The 23,966-nt window shown below is 28.9% G+C and overlaps 2 protein-coding genes across 2 annotated transcripts; one reads left to right on the forward strand and one right to left on the reverse strand.

Moving 5' to 3' along the window:
* Positions 1-3,813: 3,813 nt before the first annotated feature.
* On the forward strand, positions 3,814-11,559 carry LOC138942744 (facilitated trehalose transporter Tret1). Its single transcript, XM_070313211.1, has 6 exons — positions 3,814-3,892; positions 7,712-7,962; positions 8,317-8,519; positions 8,878-9,076; positions 10,111-10,399; positions 11,150-11,559. The coding sequence occupies exons 1-6, from the start codon at positions 3,814-3,816 to the stop codon at positions 11,557-11,559; spliced, it is 1,431 nt and encodes a 476-aa protein (XP_070169312.1).
* Positions 11,560-20,120: 8,561 nt separating this feature from the next.
* On the reverse strand, positions 20,121-23,966 carry LOC138942584 (venom serine protease-like). The gene is made up of 8 exons (XM_070312920.1): positions 23,803-23,966; positions 22,846-23,063; positions 22,272-22,481; positions 21,903-22,101; positions 20,992-21,186; positions 20,753-20,904; positions 20,476-20,632; positions 20,121-20,397 (listed from the first exon to the last, which is right to left on the reverse strand). Exons 1-8 carry the CDS (start codon positions 23,840-23,842, stop codon positions 20,372-20,374), a joined length of 1,197 nt encoding a protein of 398 aa, XP_070169021.1. The 5' UTR covers positions 23,843-23,966; the 3' UTR covers positions 20,121-20,371.

Below are 23,966 nucleotides of genomic sequence, written 5' to 3' on the forward strand. Positions count from 1 at the left end.
TTAAGAAAGCGCAGAATTTACTTTCGCAGTTTTAACTTTATTCATGTGAAAAGCTTGCGTTATACAGTGGCATTAAACCATAAACTTTTCACATCATTAAAATTATCATATTTTATACATGCAAAATGAAAGACAATTTACTTTATATAGTTTAACAAAAAGTTATCATTTATCATAAAACAGAAAAAGACTATTAAGAAGTTTAAAAAATGTTTTAAACGACCACGTAATTTTAGCCAGCGCAAAGTAAAAATATTACACTAGAAAAAATAAAAATATCCCAGTAAACACAAAGTAACAGTAGCATAACGTTAATGTTATAATTTCCCACTCAACAATGTAACTGTTACGTACAAGGCATGTTATATAGCAGTTACATTGTTGAGTGGGAAATTATAACATTGATGTTATATTACCGTTACTTTGTGTTTACTGGGATATAATGTCCCATACAGCACTGAAGCTTGCAACAACATTGCTGCAACATTGTAATATTGCATACTGCAGTTTAATGTTGCAGAAATATTGCAAAGACATTATTTTACAATATAACTTTAGCAATGTTACGGCAACATTCCAAAAATATTACAAAAAAAGTATTCAATAATCGCTAGTTCATTCGTTTACCACTAAGCGGCGCATGTTGCGCTATCTATTCCGCATTTTTAATTTTTAATGATGATGATTATATAAAGTTTACAAAGAGCGGTTAGTAAGATTAAAAAGATATAATAACTATTTTTGTTAATTTAAGTCGTATGATATGACCATAATACAGGGGCTCAGACATTGGACTAAGAATTCTTTTAATAGTTTCCATTCTTATATAAAATCAAAAATTTGATAATAATTTTCTAATATGCATGATACTTCAGATTTTAATAAATAAATTTTGAGATTATATAAAGACAAGAGAGATGTGAAAAAACTCGTTGTATGCGTAAATTCACCACAATCTTTTTGCATCCGGATATCTGAATATTTCGGATACAAAGAAATTGTGTATTTACGCAATTGCAAATTGAGTTTTTTCTTATTTCTCTTAGATATTCTCTGTCACTGAAGGAAGTCGAATGTGTACTGAAAAATTTACATTTTATAATTTCGTTATTATTATAATACAGAAAAACTATATACACGCTAGATCCTGACTCTTATAGGCCTAATTTCTTATTATTTTTTTCATATGTTAAGGATATTATGTCGATAAATATACATAAAGCATTATTGCATATATATTATATTGCTATGTTGCTTCAATATTATATTGCAATATTTCTGTAGGCGGACATTTTACTGTTGCTGCAATATCATAACAACGTTGCAGCAACATTTCGCAATGTTTCTGCAATATTGCAATCTTGCAGAAAAATGTTGCTGCAATGTTATTGCAATCTTGCGGTGCTGTATGGGGTATGTTCACGTATTCTTCATTCTCATTATTTCAAAAACAGAGTTAGTATTTTAAACCACATTTTAATTAGCAATAAAGAAAAGAAGAGAGAATTATGTTTATTATACATAAAATTTTAATACAAATATTACAAATATAAAATTTAATAAAAGTTTAATAAAATAGAAAATTTAAGATATACAAAACAAAATAGAAAATTTTATAAATATATTTATAAAGTTACTTATATATTAATATAATTTAGAAATTTAGTAGTTACTTTTTTTGTTATATACAATTAACTTTGTTGAGAGATAGTGCTTTTTATTTACCAATATTCATTTTTATTTGGATTGCATTAATTTGAAATGATTCGCATGTTACAAAGAGTTTTTAATACATACGCCTCAGCGCAATGAGAAACTTTTGCATTGTAATTTATGTAAATGTCAGACATTGTTATATCCAAACCTTCACACAGTGCTTCAGATTTTAATATAAAACATAAATCTGATGGTAGAAAGAGATAAGACTTTATATGTACGCAGCATTAAACGCGCTACGTTGATAAAGTTAAAATGTCTGCCATGCACGGATTTTATATGAGGTAGAAAATTTCGATATTTACAATACTTGCAATTGGTGAAACTAAATATTATAATACTGCAGTTTCTGGAAAGACAAAACATTTATGCAATATTATGTTAAATGTCAAATATCAAATTTTCATGCTAGATGTATTCCAAAAATGTAATTTTTTTTTTAACTATAAAATGTTTTAAAAGCTTTCAAATAAAGAGCAAATTTTTTTTATTTTAATTTTATTTCTGTGATATTTGTGTAGAAAATTAAAAATTTATTTTTTCGAAAAAAATAAAAAAAGCACTTGCGTTCACATCTCGTTCTAAATACAGTTGCATTAACGTATGCAGATTAATTGTCATTTTTATGACTGCGTCAAAAATTTTTTATACACGGTTATCAATATATGTAGGTCCTGTAAATAACGTTGTGCGTGTTTTTTGATATGTCAAAATACATGCGCAACGACATTTACAGAACCTACAGCTATCGATAACCGTGTACACAATATCGATCTAGACATTTCAATGATTAATGTATGCGATTAATGTTCCGGTGTTTTATCAATCGCTATATTCATAGAGTCCATAAGCAACAATGCTGTTTTATCAATATATTATTGAATGATGCAAGCTATTTTAAATGAATATTGGAAAGCTATTGAACTAAATTATTTTTTAAACTCAGAAACTATAAATCTACGCTTATACATTACTATTATTACTGCTATTCTTATGATTCTGATGGTATATAATATAAGATCGATTAAACATACCTCTTATAAAAACTTAATCTTTCATATAAAGTGTTTTTATTTTATACTTATTATATTTATATACTTTTATTTTATACTTATCATATTTATATACTTTTATTTTGTATTTATTATATTTATGTTGTATTTATTTATCTTATTTAATATTTTATTTTTTTAAATAAAAAAACCTTTTTGCAAGCAATAAATATTTTTACTAAGACAATTAATTTTCTTTGCAAGTTATATATAGGATGTTTACAAATCTCAAGATATAAATTCTAAGATATCAGTTTTACAATATCAGCATGATTATAGAAACTGATCTTTGTCTTAAACAATATTATTATTCGAAAGATCAATCGATGTCGTATCATATGATTAATTGTCTTGTAACGTCATACAATTATTTGAATTAATTACATGGCAACCCAAATTACATCTCAATAAAGATTGATAACTTCTGATACGGAGCAAATTAAAGGTAGGGAATAATTAAAGATTCGCAAACATTGAGACGATTTGCATGTGTAGCGAGTTATGTACTGTATATTGATGTCAATCAATCAGATTTATCGTAGTTCGTACAAAGCAAATCAAAGATAGGCAAACTCAAGATTTTACAAATTGACATGTTACATGAATTGCATTATTTATTGACCCTAAACTACTTTAAATTACTATAATTATTTATATTATACATGAACTAGCTATTTTAAATGACAATTTATTGATTCTATACATGCTTAATTACTTGATATTGCATCTGACAAATTTGACATGTATTAAAATTCCTTAAAAATAAGAAAGAATTTTAGTAAGAAAATTACATCACATAGAAAAATTTCATTTCTACAGCGATATTTGCAGTAAATCACGAATCAAAGCGTTTGACAAACAATACAATTTGACAAAACATCCGCTCGCATTAAACGCGAAATCGATATGTTCATATTGAACTCGCCTGTGTGATCAGTCATGCAACTGAATTCGCTCGAATCGACTTATATCGGGAGTTGACAATTGACAGTTGGAGAACTACGACAGCGCTTAGATAGCATCGCTCATCACGCCAATTACGAAAATGACATCGACATTAGCTTCCGAAGTCACTGACGGTAATAGAATCTACCTTTGGAATCAGCGGATTGCTGCTTTTATAGGTAAATGTGGACAATATTACATTTAACGATCATTTCAAGTTGCGAAATATTAACAATAATTAAACCAATATTGAATGAAACAGTAATAAAACTAATCATTTTTTATATTCGAGAGCCAAAACAATATATATATTACATACCATAGAAAAATACTAAATTTTAGATTATTTTAAGACTTTTTATTGCAATAGCTTTTTTTATGAATTCTTTTGAAATTTTTTATCGCAATACTTTTTTTATATGAATTTACAAAAATAGAATCTCAAAATTCTATGTTGTTATTTTGAATTAATTATACATTATTCTATTGACTGAAAATAATTACGCAATATTCCGATGACTAAATTTTAATTTATTCATTGCATTCATGTTTTGCCGTTAATTTTTCGAACATTAAGGTAACTGACAGAGAAGTTTTTCAGCCTCGATAAATAAAGCATTATTATATGGTTAAGTCAAATTAATGGTTTGACCAATTAGCAAGAACAACATAATGGAATTTGTGGTCACAATGGTTGGGTGACAGCAAAAAACAATAATGAGCATAGCTGCAGCAATTTGAAATATATTGCAAACAATAGTGTCATGAAATGCATCCATATAATTTATAACTAACCAAAAATAATTACACAAATTAACAGAATGCATTGAAATCGAGATTACATTCGATATGAAGATGATTTTTTATGCCAAATTAAATCAAACAGAATAAATTCTCTTAGTACAAATTCTTGTTTAAAAAAAAAATCATCTTTAAAAATTGAGGAATTAATAACATATTAAATTTTTTTTAATTATTAATTATTTATATTTTTTTTTTAATTTTAAAAGAATAATCTCTAACAATCTTGTGTAATATAAATTAAGAATAAAAAGTACATATATAATATTTAAAAAAATAATAAATTTAAGTACATCCTTCTATTATTTAATAAAACCATTTAAGATAATTTATATTATTAGAGAAGAGAGTTAAAAATATATGTATGTATATATAAAATATTACAATCAAAATTGTTACTCTCTTTCTCTCTCTCTCTCTCTCTCTCTCTCGCATGCATGTGTTTGTGTGTGTATGTATTGTTTTCAAGTATCACACTCTCAAGTCAAACTGCATATATAATTTTGCCATAGTTATTGTGTAGTTTTTAAATATAATTGTTTTTATGCAAATATATAGAGTATTCCATCATATTTATATATTTTGCTTTGATTTTTAACTAAAAGACAAAAAAGATAGACCTTGACAAATCAAAGTTTTCAATGTTTTGCGTCAAAGCTCTAGAGCCATGTGTCGAAGACATTGACATTATAAATGATGATGTGCTGGATTAGACATTTTTGTTCAATTAAGTGTTCCACCAATAATAAAAATGTAAAAAATAAGAATTTAAAATAGAAATTAATATTTGGAAATTAAGAAAATAGAAATTTAGAAATTTGATAATTAAATTTTAAGAGTAATAACTTTGACGAAAATGTCCTTTTGTTCGAGCTCTTAACGTGGTTCAATTCGATAGCGCGAGCAAACGGTTGAGACAAATTAAATTATACAGTTGTAGCTTGCAGAAAAAAATTATTATTTGAAAAAATGTTAAATAATTTCTTAAATAAGGCGATGACTTTCGCAAAAAATTGTATGTGTGCGTTTCCTTTTATACGGAAAAATTTTCTTTTTAATTTTTTCGAACGCAAAATTGAGCCTCTTTGAAATAGAAAGTAGACTGTTTCTTTCAAAGAAGACTTATAGTTTCCGTTATTTTTCTGTAAGACAAAAGACAAATGCCGAGACAGAGACCCTTTTAGAACACTGGATCTACTATAGAGCCAGTATTCTGAATAACTTCCTCTTGTTCAAAGCTCTTAAAGGGCAAATGTCAAGGCAGGGACTTGAAGAATTCTTTCAGAACACTGGGTCTACCGTAGATCCAGTGTTCTGTATACCCCTCTCTTGTCCAAAAACTCTCAAGGACAACGGCGCATGAAGACGGAGTTTGAAATGGAGTAAATAGTGGGTGCGGTATGGCATGTCGCTTGGTAATTTAAATAGAAATTTAAAGTAAATTTGGAACTCATCGAAACCCTAAAGTCGACGTTAAGGTTTGATTGGATTCGGTATGTTCGATAACTTGAGCAAGAACCCAAGGTAAAGCGGAAAGATTCGTCGAGGATCCTGAAATCAAGATGAACACATATAGAACACATTGGTGGAATATGCTCTTCCGCTATTGATTATCGGAAAGATAATCTTGAAGAAGAAGGGCAGTCTATTACATCCTGTGTTTTGTCCCTACATGAAACTGTCTTTCACGGTTACGTTTGATATCCGCTGTATCTGTCTCCGGAAAATCTCCGAAAGATCTCCGAGCCTATTGTCAAGAGAGTTGTTGATCAACAAGAGCAAATATCTTTGAAGATTGACAACTATTGTTGAGCTGTATTTTCGCGTTTCAAATATAGTTCTTGCTAATTAATTAATTACCATGTTCTGTTAAAGCTTTATTAAGTTACCTTTTCTTAAATAGTGTTTCTTATTTATGGCGCAAAGATAAAAATGATAGTGTATTAGTGACGATTCCGCCGCGCGAAATTTGGTATATATCGATCCGCAAACGCAAAAATATATACAATATACCTATATATAAACTAAAAATTATATAGAGTTTATATTTCTTCTCTATGCAAGTTAAATTTTTCTAGATGACATTTTTATTGTGTGCGAATGTATGTGTGTGCGCGCATATGTATGTAAATGTTTTTAATGTCATTATAAAATTATATTTCCATATTTAATAGCGGATCGATATCTAAAAGTACTCTCTCTATTGTACGATGTATTGTGTATCTGAAAACGCAGACCTTAGGCAATTTTATCGTCCAATTTTAAAGATTTTTTTATTAGGTGTACAACTTTGCTTCCGCCGTTTTCCTATAGATGGCTTTAGCGGTAAGTAGTGGTCGAAATAAATAGAGCATAGACGTCATGCAATAAACTTGGGCATCTGTCAACATAACCCCATAGAAACATTAGTCGATTTGTGTCCGCATCATAAAGTTATTCTCGATTGAAAATGTCAGTTTACGAGCCAAATTCTCGTCATTTGCGGGAGGTTTTAATTTTCTGCTTCAATATGAAGAAATCTGCGGCTGAGGCTCATCGAATGCTCTCAAATACTTATGGTGAAGCCACTACTAGTGAAAGAACGTGTCGTGAGTGGTTTCAACGCTTCAAGAACGGTGATTTTCACGTCGAAGACCGGCATAGCGGTGGAAGAGAGAAGGTTTTCGAAGATGCAGAATTGGAGGCATTACTTAATGAAGACTCGAGTCAAAGTCAAAAAGAATTGGCACGATCATTGGGAGTGACTCAACAAGCAATTTCAAAACGCCTCAAAGATATTTCGGGAAAAAACGGCGGAAGCAAAGTTGTACACCTAATAGTTAAAAATTATTTTAATTTCGACATTTTAATATAGGGATCTTTTTCAAGTAATTATAAAATCTATCTATTATTAACAAATGGTAAGCCAGATCTTGTTCACCTTATATATATTACACACACGCACGCATGCAAATGCGCACATACACATAGAATATAAAATTTTTATATATAAATAATCTAGAAAGAATATAATTTAAATAATCTTAACTTTGTAATAACATTTATATAAAAAAATAATAATAAAAATCAAATACATTTATCTGAAGTAGAATTTGAAATTTTTAATATGCCAGTAATATATCTTGGCAATATTCTAGTTTATTTAATTTATTAAAGTGTACACAGCAAATTAGTAATCCTTTTGTTTGAAAATTTAGCCTCTCTCGGCGGTTTCGCTCTCGGTGTCACACTCGGTTGGAATTCTGGTACAGGAGAGGTCCTTCGAAATATCTTGAACGCTAACAGTATCGAGATTGGCCTTATCGGTAGTATCGTGAACGCCGGTGCCTGCATCGGTGTAATATTCGTGCCTTTCTTTATAAAGTATCTCAACCGTACCACAATCATATTATTGACTATACCAGGATTTATCGTCGGGTGGGCGTTTATCTGCTTTGCCGGCCAGAAAGTATGCTTCCACGTGTCACATTATTAAATCTTAAGTTTTGCCAAAATGTCATTTATATAATAGATCGCATGAGATTAAAGTGAAAGCAAATTTACTCTTTGTCGCTGAATGAGTCTCAAAGCATGAAACACGAGTTTTACTTTGCCTCGTTACTGAATCTCACTTTAACGTCAAAAAATGATTAAAGTTCAAATATTGGAATACAATGTTAATGTATAAATAAAATATTTTGTTAAATTTTTTAAATAAAGATTTGTGAAAACAATGACACGCGTTATAATCCTAAAAATTACATATATGTAATATGTAATTTTTCACAAATATCTGTTATTAATATATCAAATATTTTCATAGATTTTACTTCTTATAATTGGTCGATTCATATGCGGTATGAGCGGTGGAACATTCTGCATTTTGACTCCGATTTATATCGCAGAAATAGCAGATAAAGATTTGCGAGAACAACTTCTTATGTATTTCCATCTCTTGATCAACTGCGGAATTATGTATGCATTTGTGGTCGCCCATATCTTAGATGAGCGCGATACTATATGGAGGTACTTACACAACATTGATGATATACACAAAATTTACAAACTTAATTATAATAATCAAATGACAATTACTGATTAAGAGAAGCACAGTTGATGGCATGCGATATTTTCTAAAATCCAAAAAATCAAAGATCATTTTTGGCGAATAATTTCTAGAAATTATGCGATGAATTATATCTCGATGACTTATGTCTTGTGAATATTTGAATCTACAGTATAATTTAATATACTTTTTACATGTACATTGTTAATACCATATAGATCATCGCATATTCTTCATCAACCTTAATAAATTATATGAAGAATAAAACTCAAATCAGAATTAAACTTTAGAGAAACTTATGAAATGGTTAATAATCAGATATAGCTTAATCTGCGCTGTGACGTGCCTCTCGATTGCATTAATAAAGCTAGTGCCTGAGAGTCCTCTTTATTATCTCACGAAGAACAACGAAATTAAGGCCAGAGATTGTCTAAAATGGTACCGTGGCCAAGCTTGTGAAGATGATATCGAAATGGAAGAATTAAAATATCTCGCTGTTGCATGTTATTCAAAAAAGGTAAAATGCTTTATTTTTTATTGTAAATATTAATCGAGAAAATTATGCCTCTATTATCAATACAGATACAAAATTGTATTACTATATTACAATAATAAGATCGTCATAAAACAATTTTATAATATTTTGCAAAGATATATTTATTGAATAAAAAAATAGACGCATAAAATTGTGAGGATAGTAAGTAATTTATTTTTATATACACGTATATGTATACATGCATATGCACACATAAAGATAAAACAAAGATAATTATTTCGCAAACATTTACATAAACTGTCTAAATTAATTGCACACAAGAAAAAACTGTTGACTCAATTTAATAAACTTCTATATTTTAATAAATATAAAATTAATATTGGCAATTTTATTATTGACACAATATAATAAAAATAATCTTTTTTTAGAACGATTTTTTAAATATATTAATTACTATTATTATTATTTTTTAATATATATTATTATATTACTATTATATATAATTTTATTATAATTACTATTATTATTATTATTATTTTAATATATATTATATAATTACTATTATATACTTAATTATTATTATTTATTTTCTAATGCGCATATTATATGTTATACCTTTATATATCAAATTTTGTTAAGATAATCCTTCTTGACAACTTTAATTTAAATTTATTACTAAAAAATTGTACAATTCAGTTTTATTACAATACAATATAAGAAGTAATCCTTTTCCTTTTTTTTTAATGACTCTGCGAATATAGATATTATTAATACTACATATTATATATATTCTAACGCGCGTGTTACATACCATATCTATAATGACAAATTTTGTTAAAATAATATTTTTTACGACTATAAAAAACGTGATCATTTCAATCCAAGTATTTGATATTTATTGTGAATCAATATATAAAGATTTTTAGAAACGAAACGCTATTGCCGATCATTATAAAATAAGATACTGTGTGAAAATTATTTTAAGTTTTCTAAAAACTTATTTGCTTTCTGTAACTTATCATTAAAACCCTAAAATGGGAAAATTTTTTTTACAGACCACAATGAGTATCTTAAAAAATCGATATATTATAAGTTGCTTTTTCGCATGCTTCTTCGCATTCTTGGCCCAGCAATTGAGCGGCGTTAATACTATGATTTTTTACGCATTGACGCTTTTCAACGTCGGCGGATCGGGCAATTTAACCGCAAGCGAACAGACCATCGTTATTGGCGGTATACAAATACTATCTTGCTTCCTAGCTATGGGTCTCATAAACATAGTCGGACGTCGAATATTATTAATTGTATCCTCAACGCTTATGGGACTGTTCTTGATACTGTTAGGTAAACAATACCCGATCGTGATATAATAAATAAATACTTATTAATGCAGATAATAACTGCTAATTTGCTTAAGATTTAAAGCACTTTATTACGGACGACATAATATTCTGAATAAATACGTGCCGAAAATAAAATTTCAATCAATTTATATATTGCTTATTCGTTATTAATCATGTAATTTGTAAATTCCTTACGACATTAGTACGAAAATTTTCTCTTTCATCTTATTACAATATTTTTATAAAATTCTCCAAACTCTCTCACAAATAAAATACAAATTTTTATTAAGAGTGATTTATAGCAAAAGTAAAAAAAATTTTAAAGTTTAAAATTTGTTGACAGAAAGAGGGAAAGAGAGAGAGAGAGAGAGAGAGAGAGAGAGAGAGAGAGAGAGAAATGAGTAGCTGAAAGTTCCTTTGCAGTTAGTATTTGCAGTTTGTGATTTCTTCATCTTGCAGGAAAAGTTCAGTTTAACTTCTTTCTTCAGTATCTTTTTTATCGAAAGATACGCAAAATAATAAAAAGACTTAAAATTTAATTACGTTCTATATATGTATGTATATTGGATAAAATTACATTGTCATTTCATGTAAAGGCATTATGATAATTAAAGAACAAGTAATTATTACGTAATTATTAGTTAAAGATTTTTACTTTTATGAAAATAGAAGAAAATTATTAATAAAATTAGCAATGAGTGTGATGAAACTAACATTGATTAAAACCTTTTTTCTGATTATTTATTTGCAGGATGGTTTTATGCATTGAGGGATCAGGATCCAGAGTACGACGATATCTACTTCTGGATGCCGCCAACTTGGACAGCTCTTTTTTTCGCCGCTTTTAATATCGGTATCGGCCCGATATCGTGGGCCCTGCTCGGCGATATCTTTCCGATGCAAATAAGGGAGACCGCCGTTGCATGTGCAGCCACTTGCAACTGGCTGCTATGTTTAATAGCAACGATGACCTTTGGAGAAATGCTGGATGCTCTTGGTGTTACAAAGACCATGTGGCTCTTTGCTGGCTTTTGCTGGCTAGCCGGAATCCTTTGCGCCCTTCTTGTAAAGGATACTCGCGGTTATAGTTTGGCTAAAATACAAAAGAGCTTTGGCATCGACAATAGACAAGAAGAAATAGATAGCGAAGAGCGGACCTGAAATATCGGATAAAATATAGAAACACAGAGATGTGAATTATCTGCCAATTCTGAAGAAAAGTTTGCTAGAAAATAAATATTTTATAATACAAGTACAGTAAGTACAATGGCTATTTAATCTTAGATTTAATAATCTCTAAATCAATTTTTATTTGTTTCTAAAAATTGATTATTTTATTTTGCAATTTAATGTAACCAACATGCTTAAACTGTCAGAAAGACAATCCAAAAAGTAATTCAAAAAATATGACTTTACAAATCGGATAAATAAACGTGAGCCAATTCCAAACTGCTAACTAACGCTGTTTTAGTCTTAGTTCAGAACAGTCAACGTTGTAATTACCATAAGATACGAGGCAACTCGCGGAAACATACTCAATAAATTTGTCAATTTAGCCATCAGTCATCAAACAAAAATATGACGATCCAGCAAGAAAACATATTACCTCATTCTGCAATCGCGATATTGGATGCAGCACCCACGTCAGCTGGCGCTTCGCCAGAAAGCGGAAATTCGCTGTCGTATTTTGTTTTGAGCTGAAATATCGCTAACAGATGTACTTACGTGACAGTTTTCTCTCTCGTCCAGCCTCTTGACAAAAATAACACGTTTGCAAAAGCTACTTGCAGAATCGAAGAATAATTTAAGAACTATTGATTTATGTGCTATCTTGTCCATACATTACTGAATTTGTCGATACATTTCGCAGAAATGCAAATGTAATCAGTTGACCGTACATCTTGAAAAGCACGCTTTATATGGTTATCTGATGAAAAAGATAAAAAGTTAAGTGTGAATTAAATATAAATTACATTGAAAAAAAATCTTATTGCACGAGTTGGAAAATCGATAAATTCAGTCAGTCTGTTCAAAAATGGACGAATCAGAATTCTGAAATATTATTACATTATTATAATAGAACTTTTTCTGGTTAAATTTATTCAAATTACAATTATAAAGAAAATTGGATTGATCGAAATTCTCATAATTTCTGATAACTGTGAATAGAGAAAATTCTTAATTAGACATTGCCGCTTTGTCTGCTTTGATCAATATAACTTTTAGTAAAAGAAAAATCAATTTTTGTGGTCGATTAGTGAAGCTTTTATTTAGTTGCCGTGATTCAAGTATCGAATTGATTATATTGCATATAGATTCTTTGGAAATAATACGATATTAAATTCATATTATGTATTCTATATATATATAATTTCTTAATGTAATTTTTTGTTAATAATATATAATTAAATATTAAATAATTAATTTATACTATCACAATAAATAATAGTTGATTCACTTATTTCCTAAATTTTTTAAAAATAGCGTTATCTACTCTTAAGAAAGGCATATTAAATCTCTCTTGGATACTCGCAAGTATTGTTCTTTTCCGCGATACCGATTGATTATTGCGACACTACACTGTGCATTATTTCATATCAATAAAAGGTTGTCACAGCTGAGCTACGCATTTGACAGTTCAAATATTAAGTATGTGTGTATAAGTTTAATTTATTTGATTTTGAAAAAACGGGCAACTAGAGTTAATATCTAAATAATTTTATAAATATGTGTGTGTGTGTGTAAAAAAATTAATTAACGCTGTTAATGATTAAAACTCCTTCAAATTCGAAAGAACAAAATTAAGACTATAGGAAAATATAATAATTATAATAGAATAGATTATCGTGTTTCGGAAATCACAATCTTTCGTATCTCGTATAAAGATATATTCTAGTATTGAAAACAGTAGATTTTTTGGGGGGATAACATCCTACAAGATATAAAAGAGACTTTTAATTATGTTTAACCAATGTTGCAAAAGATCTCTCGACTTTTTTGTATGACATTTTGCGAAAACCTGACAGTATATCTATTATCGGGCGATCATATGAACGTGAAAGATTTAATTAATGGTGCTAATGATTAAAACTCTTTGAAAAAAAAGAATAAGAAAAAAACTATAGGAAAATTATAACAGGATAAACTTCTATTTCTCAGAAATCAATTGTTTCTCTGTCGTATCACGTATCAAGATACCGAAACCACTGCTTTCAGAAATCGCCAGGAAAACCTGGGTTTAATTCCAATCCTGTAACGAACATCCCTAATTTTCAACAGAGCACCGAACTAGACGTCGCAGATGGATCTTACAAGAACCGACGAGAAATAATTCTCCACGATGAAGATTGTTTCGACTCCTTGCCGGTACGAACCACGCAATTTTACTAACGTTTACCTGACAAGAGGGGTAGCGATAAGACCCCTTAGCTAAGACAGCGATCGCGTCCAAGAACGTGAAAAGAACGCGATTTTTACAATGTAGTTAATTAATTAATTTAACAAATATTTAATTCCGACACGAAATTCATAAATATCAATCAAATCAAAATTAAATCATAAAATTCGGAATAATTCACTCGCGATTTTGCAATGTTGAAAGCAGTCGTCAAATTTTATGAACAAAAAGCTAATATTCAATCGTCAGCTTAACATCGAGTCTTCATTATTTTTATTCAATAATTTTTCTATTAAATATTAGAAGAATTAACGATATCCGTGATATTTATAAAATATGAAATACAATTTCCCGAATTTATCAACAATTCGGTATGAAAACGCACAATCTCTTAACTTTAATAATAATATTTTTAAATATTTTTAAAACAAATAATATATAAAAACTAAAAATTAAAAAATATATTAATTTAAAATTTCTATTATACTATCATTATATGTTCTTTCGGTAAGTTTTCATGTAATTTACAAAAAAAAAGGAAATTTATAATATTATTAATACAATTATATAACAATATATAAATTATAATTATAACATAATAATACTTACAATTAATTATTGAACAATTATAATTAGACCATTAGAGTATAATTTACAATTAATGCTATTAGTATCATAATATTCGATATATGTAGATAACTGATACCAGATAGCATTTACTTCAAATGTTTAACATTACATAAATTTATATAACAATATAATAAATATATATATACAAATTAAAATATATAAAATAAAATGTAACACACATGTGTATTATACTTCATTTTGTACATAATAAATATATATGCAATTTCTATTTATAAAAAAAAGTGTAGCATGTGTATGTTACTTTTGAATTTTTTATAATTAGTTTTAATTTTTCTATTATTTAGTTTTTAATTTAAATTGTACAAAAGTTAATAATTTTAATTTTTCTACAATTTTTTTATAATTAATTTTCATTTTTTAGTTTCCCTAAAAAGAATCCTACTTTTTAGTTTTCCTAAGAATCTTAAAGAATTAAATGCTTAAGGAATTAAATGACTATCTTAAGTTAAGATAGTTTTAATAGATAGTCCTAACAACCTTACTTTCGTTGGCTAATCCAGCGGGAATCTGGTATTACTGAAATTTTGGGGAGTGTGTCTTAAATGCGTGCCCTACTCGCGCGCCCTATTCGTGTGCTCTATTCGCGTGCTCTATTCGCGTGTCCTACTCACGTATACTCTAATAGAATGCACCGGTAGCATTCTTAATTACGTGCCATTTCACATAGAAATGCACAAACACATGTATTGTCCAACGTGTGTATTTTTGCGCCTTTTGACCACGATATTGGTCAACTATGTTGCTTCTGTTGGGTCAGTTGAACTTCTACCTTTCGTTGATCCTGACCATATTCATTCTGGCTATATCTAGCCAGAGATGCTTCGACCTCTATCAAAAGGCAATGAAGGAGAAAAATTCCTTCCGTTGCCGATTAATTATTATCGCCGGTGCATGAGCGTAATTTTACGCTTGTTTACGCTCGTGAGATATTACGACCGCTTCTTATGCATCGTTTTAATATAATTTTACTTTAATTAATATAATGCCAAATTATCAATCAAAATTAATTGATTAAAATTCTTATAATAATATAATATTATTTATAATAATATATAAATTTTATATTAAAATCAAATTAATAAAACATTTATATTTTATATACTTTAATACTTGAATAATTTGGCTTTATATCAATTAAAGCAAAATTTTAATTGATATGATAATATGGATGAATGGGTTATGAAAAATTAGGATCCGGCGCAAAAGATGAAAATAAATTTTTACTATTGTATACAATTAATAAAATTAGTAGCGCCTTCTTTTCACTAAACAAACTTCTTCATTAAATAAAATTTATCAATTGAACAAAATATTTTATATTCTTTTCAAATTGTTATTTTAATTTATATCTTCAATTATACCTGTAATATATTTTAATGAATATTGAAAAAATATATTGAAAGTTATTTTATTCAATCTATTCTAGCCTATCCATTTTGAGGCCACGGATCTATTTATAATCTACAATCTATACTTGCATCTACAATATCTACGAGAATCCGTTACCTCAAAATTAAATAAAGTTCATCACCCACCGGCACTGTTGCGCAACAGCGGAGTTGTTGGTCATGAGGCTACGTTGTCTGTAACATAGAAATATAAAATTCAAATTATAGCAGCGTCAAAAATATAATTAATATTTTATGCAGAATATTTTATATGCAATGCGTACAATACCAAGAAGCTTTTTATAAATATGGAACAATTTTATAAATTATAAAAAGACTTTTTTCAAATAGAAAGTTTTATAGAATTTGTGTAAAAATCTTTTTGTCTAATTTTCTCTTGTTTAATTCATTCAAATAATGAGACCGATTTAATGCACATACGCGATTTTTAACAACTATTATACAAATTTACAAATAATAAATACTCACCCTAGGATTGCTCCGCCGGTGCAGGATGTCTCTCCTAGGCCTCCTCCTCCTCTCAGAATGTCAGGGGGTCGCTACGTTGATCTGTAACATGCAAATAGAAGATCCAAATTATAGCAGCAAAATAGATTATAATAAAATAATTTTATAAATTTTGAAAAAAAAACCTACTAATAACTCTAATAATTTCATATAAAAGCTGTAATTTAAAAATAGAAACTTTTACAATATTATAGCTGTCATATAAAAATCTTTTTCTCTAATTTTTTCTTGTTAAAATCGAATAAATAAAAAACAAGCGTTACGAGCGATTAATTGCATAATTTAAATTGCACGTATGCAATTAATAAGTAATTAATATACAAATAACAATTTACTTACCACAGGGTTGCTCTACCGACGCCCTATGCCTCTCCTAGGCCTCCTCCTCCCCTCAGGTCGATTCACACGCGCGATATTTTAAACGGCACACTCGCACTTTTATTAAAAAAATTACTTCCGCACTTATACGCGCGATACTTTGAACGACACTCCCGCACTTTCGAATTTCGGCACGATCGAACCCCGCTTCACGTGAGAATCACACTTCGAGTCGACAAGTCGGGAATTCACCGATTACTTCGAGCAAAGATTAAGCGGAAGCGGAAGAAGACGAAATCGATTGATGGAATCGACGCGAATGGGGTTCGCGTCGATTCCATCGAGGGCCGACTCGTACTTCGTTAGGAACGATTTCATACGAACCACCAAGTCTCTATCGTACAGACTGAGCCGGGTTTATCGTAAGGCTGAGAGACGGGTCGAGAATGAAGATATCCACCTCCTAGGTGCTAACAATCTAGATCATTTCGAAAGCGGGATATCAACTTCTCTAGCGCGCGAAAATCGAACCTAATTAATACAGCCAGCTCCTCAAATGCCAAACATGTTAGTATCGCTACAATGTGCTGTTAGACGGTACAAGAGAAGGGACCCATTAACGACGATTCCAAAACGATCGACCAAACTCTAACCGATTCGGGCCGAACCGTTTGTTGGAGCAGAACGTGCCCTCAACAACCGATTCTCGAACCGAAGTTCAAGATTAACCGCGCGAACATGCATCTATACTATGCACGAACATACGTTGCTACGCGGCCGGCATTCACCTCAGCCGCGACACTGAGGCGTTTTAACATTGCGCCTGCATTAATATATTAAATTTATTAATACATAAATATTGATATAATATATAATATTAATATAGTATTAATATTAACTGATATTAATATAAAATTAATTATATTAATAGGTATTAATATATTAAAAATTGCAACGCTGAAAGACATCCCATTTAGCCGGCAACGAAGTATGATTCTCGATAACAATCGTGAAAACGAGATAGAAGTCCAACGCGAAAACGCGACGACGCGAAAACGCGAAAACGCGGAAACGCGACGCATCGTTGCTCGTACGGCACGATGACGGCAACGACGACGCACTAGGGTGCGTTCAACGCACAAATGCGCGTGCCGCATATGAGCCATTGTACGACTCGTGGCAATGCTGTACTGACACGCGATGCGAAAGACGCGAAAACCGTCCGCGGCACGATGACGGTACCGACGACTAATTAATTATTAATCTTCTCGATACTTGTCGCGATCGCGTTTAGGAAAGGAATTTTATGGAGTCTCGCACTGCTACATTAGCGCTCGAGTATCGCCGCGCGAATGATAATAAACACGTAAGAAAGGAATTTGAGCGTCTCACCCCACTACAGCTCTATTCAAGTGCCTTCGTATAAATGATAACAAGACCGTGATACGTAAACGATGTTGACGCGCGTCAATGTTTACGTCGTCAAGACCGATGTTAGATATTGTCCTAATTCGCTGCCAAAATATTTTATGTATTATTATATTATACACGGTATGTATACGGGGTGTATGTATACGTGGAATATTAAAATGTATAAAATATATTTTAAATTATGATTAATTATATTATATTTATTAAGCGATTAATCGGTCTTTCGTTTTATTAATTACTCGATTTTGCGATTTGATAATTGTTCGATCTTAATCCGAATCATATTTAGATGCCGTTAAAAATCAAAATATGATAAGGCGTCGGATAAAATATATTTAACTTCGAGTATTTTTGAAGAAATAATTATTGCTTATAAGGATCATGACAATAATTCATAATTTTAATTCATGTCGCTTCGATTCTTGGTTAAATGTAAACAGGGTCTCCCATTTTAATCTCCTCAGGCAAATATCTCCAAAACCAAGCCCGGAAGAAAAAAATGTTTCAGACAAAAGTTGTTTGGTTTCAAGGGGGCCATAAGATGATGACAATTATTTGACCTTGAAAAATCATTTGAAGGTCATGTGAAGGTCAACTTTAAAATCTTAAATGGAAACCCCCATTTTTTATTTAGTATTCTTGTAGCTGACATCGAGAGCTTTCCAAAACACTATAATAAAGTATTTTTTCATTAAGTACGTTTTGAGTTATTTTATATTTTAATGTGACATATTTTGATATAAAAAATAAAATATCTCGTAAAATATTCAGTTTTCGATAATTTTACCGTAATACTTCTATGTACACAATAATAAGACAAATTAATTAGTGCAAAAAAAAACAAATAATTGTTTTAAAAAATACATTGTAAATAATTTTCTTAAAAACAATTTTTTTTTTATACTAATTGATTTGTCTCATTATTCTGTACATAGAAGTATTACAGTAAGATTATCAAAAATTAAATATTTTACGAGATATTTAATTTTTTATATCAAAATATGTCAGATTAAAATATAAAATAACTCAAAAAATACTTAATAAAAAAATACTTTATTATAGTGTTTTGAAAAGCTCTCGATGTCAGCTACAAGAATACTAAATAAAAAATGGGGGTTTCCATTTAAGATTTTAAAGTTGACCTTCACATGACCTTCAAATGATTTTCCAAGGTCAAATCATTGTCACCATCTTATGGCTCCCTCGAAACCAAACAACTTTTGTCTGAAACATTTTTCTCTTCCGGGCTTGGTTTTTGAGATATTTGCCTGAGGAGATTAAAATGGGACACCCTGTATATAATCATACATGTATGTCATTGTATACATAATTATGAATAAATATATGTATAACCATACAATTATATAACACAAAAAATCTGTAAAATGTAATACATAAATCAGTAGGTCAATTATCAAAAATTGAATTGCGGAATTTAACTTATCAACACTAAAAATCTACATATCGAAACCAAACAAATGTCATACATATATATTCACTTTACATCGGCTAACATTGTAGATTTTCGAAAAGTAGATAAGCTTGAAATCAGAAATGATTCTGAAATTCTGAATTAAGATCGAACTTCGCGGAAGCAATTAATCGATGCATTTCAAAACTTTTAAACTTATATATCTTCGTGCTGATTGGATTAATTTCCGGAACAAATATAATCTAGGTTTAGTACTTAATTACAAGCCCTACTCTCTAAGATAGCATACACGGCTTGCTTAGCAATTTAATTTTACGTATATACACACACACATACACACACACACTCACTTTAATTTCAATGAACAGTTTTTTTCAAATTCTTATTCTTGAATATTATGTTTTTTAGATACGTGTGATTAAAGTACATTTTTCGATATTGTGCTTTAGCTCTTACAAAGTGTTCTGTTTATTGTTTCTTCTCCCGAGCAAAAAACTTCCGATTATGGAGAATAAATTGGAAGGACAAAAAGCATTCAACTATGAATAGTCAAAGAAGTAAATAAATCGTTAAATCAAAAGTCGTATTTTCTAAACGCAAGCAAATATAATTAAATATTGTTTATATATAATTAAAATATAATAATTATTGAGGATATATATAAACATTGTTGAGATATTAGTATATAGATTATAGATACATATTTATAAGTATAGATAATATAGATACATATTTTATACGTATCTTTTTGCAATAATACGAAGTTACAAAGCACCGTTTTACTTGTGACAAAGATCCATAGCCTTATGAAACAATTATGTAAAGAAATTACTCTATTTTACAATATTGTTCATCTAAAATAAAAACGTGATATTAATATTATCTTTTATGAGATTTTTATATTTCTAATTTGCCTATTTGCCAACTCTTACCAGGTGTCACAGATTCTATCCAATCAACGTAAGCTCCTGTACGTGTATCGACAGCTGGTTCGTTTGCATCACATCCAATACCGGAAGATATTATACCAACTAATACTAGTCTATGTGTAATAGGATCCTGCCATAAGATAGGCCCGCCGCCATCCATCTGTGGCAAAATAAACAGAAAAAATATAATTTTGAGATGCTTTGTATATTACCGTTCTTAAATAACATCATCAAATTTGCTTCAATAACTATCAAACAATAAAAAATTGTGCTTCTTTACTTGACAAGTGTCCTTTCCCGAAGTGTAAGTACATATGTTTCCGTCACTTATATAGGGATTATGTTTTTTGCATTCCTCAATACTTATCACATCTAAATCTACTTCTTGTAGCGTCGTCGCTTTACTACCGGCATATTCCAATAAACCCCAACCTGATAGTTAAATGGAATTAGAACGGAATCAATAATGATTATTAATATATATAATGAGATAATAATAATAAAATAAAAAGTACTAACCCAATGCTTCTACAGTGTTACCAGTGAACAAATCTTGTCTATGTTTAAATGGTAAACAGGCCGGGCCGACTTCATTACTATATGTTATGTATCCGTCAATATTACACACAGCTATATCGTTGTGAATATCTTCGTAATTAGGATGTATCTCGCAATTTTTTATGCGAAACAATTTGGTTGCGTTAGTCTCCTCCCCTACAATCCGTACAAAAAATTTGCAAATCTCCAAAAATCTTATATCAAAAATATGAGTACTAGTCTCTTAATTTTTATTTGTCCTGTGTATATGTATAAACAATATTTCAAACTGCTATTAAATATTAAAGCTTACTAAAATATTATCTTTATGGCAAAGCAATAAATTTTAATGAAATATAAAAAATAATGCATTGCATGCGTATAAACAATTTTTTTTAGAAAAAATGAATATATAGATTACATATTCCAAAATTATCCGACCAAATTATACCATTATGTTTTATAAATAAATATAAAAAAAAAATATATTACACAGAAATATCTATTAATGTCTATAAATGCTTTGCGAAAATTTAATTTAGGTAATAAAAATATTAAATATAGAGGGAATGAGAGAGACAAACTTGCTCTTATCGTTAGTATAGAAACAGTAAACTGTATGAATAGATCAATGATATTTATATTAAAATAGTTATACCATATATGTGTGTGTTTAATTATCTTTCTCCCGCTCTTCCCCTAATACGCACATTACTTTGAAAGTCCGCGAATATTTAATTTTATTATAGCTCTCTCAAATAAACTTGTGTTATACTCACAGATACAAAAAAAAAGACTTTTAAGCGATTTATATTTATATTATTGCAGCCATAAACATTTACCTATGTACTGTACTTTATAAATATTAATTAGATATTTATTTCAATAATTACTTTTAGTTACATCGTGTTCACCAACAACAACGCCAATTTTTACGATATCTTTATTCTCTATACAATGAGCTGCTGTCAGTACATATTGTTGAGATATTATAGTACAACCGCAATATATCAATTTATTAGTACTATCTACGAGTCCACACATCATAGGATATTCGTTTATCCCAGTTTCTGTACCACCTACTATTCTAGTCTAAACAAGTAACATTAATTATAGTTAATATTTTATTTTAAACGCTTAATCAAATGAAAATAATTTTAATAAATAGTTATATAAATTATAAACTATAAAAAGCAAGTAATAAATAAATAATAACAAACCTATTAATAAATGGCATTTTACGAGATACAATTTACACTTACTACTTTTTTCCAACCACATTTGCAATTATTTTCATCAAACGGATTCTCTGCTCGAATTTCGCATAAAAATTTACCTCCTTGCGAGTAAGAGGGTGAATCTAATTTTATAATCGGATTTTTTCCTTCAAGAATGAGTGAACCGAAACCACAGTATTTCTGCATACTTTTTCCAGCAATTTGGACAGAAAGAGTATCTTGAGTACAACCATTCTAATAAAATAAAATAATAATACATAAAATAATATAGATAAAATATTTTTTATAATAAAAATTTTATTAAAATATTGTATTAATCTTTTTAACGAATCTATTTTCAATGTGCTAAAGGTTTTAAAAATATTTTTAATTTAAAACAGAAAATAAAATTTTATATGTATCCTTTACAAATTTTTTTAATTTGTAACATCGATAAAAGTATTTTTGAGATCAAAATCATATTACATTGCAAAAAGCTAGGAAATAAATATATTTTTTTTTTTATTTTTTCTTATTAAATTGTATTAAGCTTGAAAACACCCAGTTACCGCTAAGTTCATGCATAAAGCTTAAACAAAATGTTTATCTATAAACTTACAACAGACGCTGGCATATTAACAGTGCAATTTATTTCGACATTAAAACGACTTTCCATTTGCCATGTGCAATTATTTTCACCTTTATACTTAGACGGATAATCAGGATTATACACATGATATGTTTGTCCTGCTTCTAATTTTTGAAAGTAATTGCAGGCAGATTCAATTCCATTTAGCATCGAGAGCGGCAGCAGCAAGCCAAATAAAACTGTTTTGACTAAAATAATTATTAAAAATATATATTTTGCAATTTACAAGATCGTAACATTGCTGCAACGTTCCGTGCTGTATGAATTAGCATTAAAACTTATTAATTATGACATTTAAAAAACAGGTTTTTTTGTAACATCAAAAATTATTTCTCGATAAATATAAGTTTATTTAATATTAAATAACAGTGTAGAAAATATTTAAAAAATATATATATTTTTTAATAAAAAATAAAAAATATTAAACATTAAAACGAAAGCAGATAATATACAATAAGATTTAATTACAATATATTATTATTGCTATTATTATAATTAACTTTTCAAGAAGAGATGAGAGAGTAAAAGAAAATTTCCTCTCACAATTATCTCTTATATATATATATACATCATATTTATCTTTATCCTTTGATTATTACAATAGAAATAAAATACAGCAATACAACTATGGAAATTAGAAGTATATAAAATATATTATAGAATTTGCATCTTGCTTTATATTATATTTTTATTTATTAGGTTGGCCAAAATACTGCTATTTTTTGTTGCAAAATATTTAAATAGATATAAGATTTAATAAAATATAGAAGAAATATTCTGAATTATATAAAGAGAGACCCTAAATAATACAAATAGAGTTTGTTACATTTAATTTGTTATTATATAATTAATAGTAGTATATCTCGTAACTATTTGAATTACTTCATATAGATGATTTATTTAATATTATTTTAAATTTTCACATACCCTCCATATTTCCACAGAATTTCATACAAAGCGTCATCATCAGGAGACAGTTGTATATTGTGACAAGTAACTTTCGTAAATGATCAAACAAGAAGCTTGTAGCGTATGAAGTGTATCGCAAATGTCTCTCTAACAAAATGCACAAAAGCGCAGTTGTTCCCCGG

Source organism: Polyergus mexicanus, unplaced genomic scaffold, assembly GCF_030449975.1.
Source record: "Polyergus mexicanus isolate NDT 795.1 unplaced genomic scaffold, iyPolMexi1.0 SCAF_23, whole genome shotgun sequence".
NCBI classification, from domain to species: Eukaryota; Metazoa; Arthropoda; class Insecta; order Hymenoptera; family Formicidae; genus Polyergus; species Polyergus mexicanus.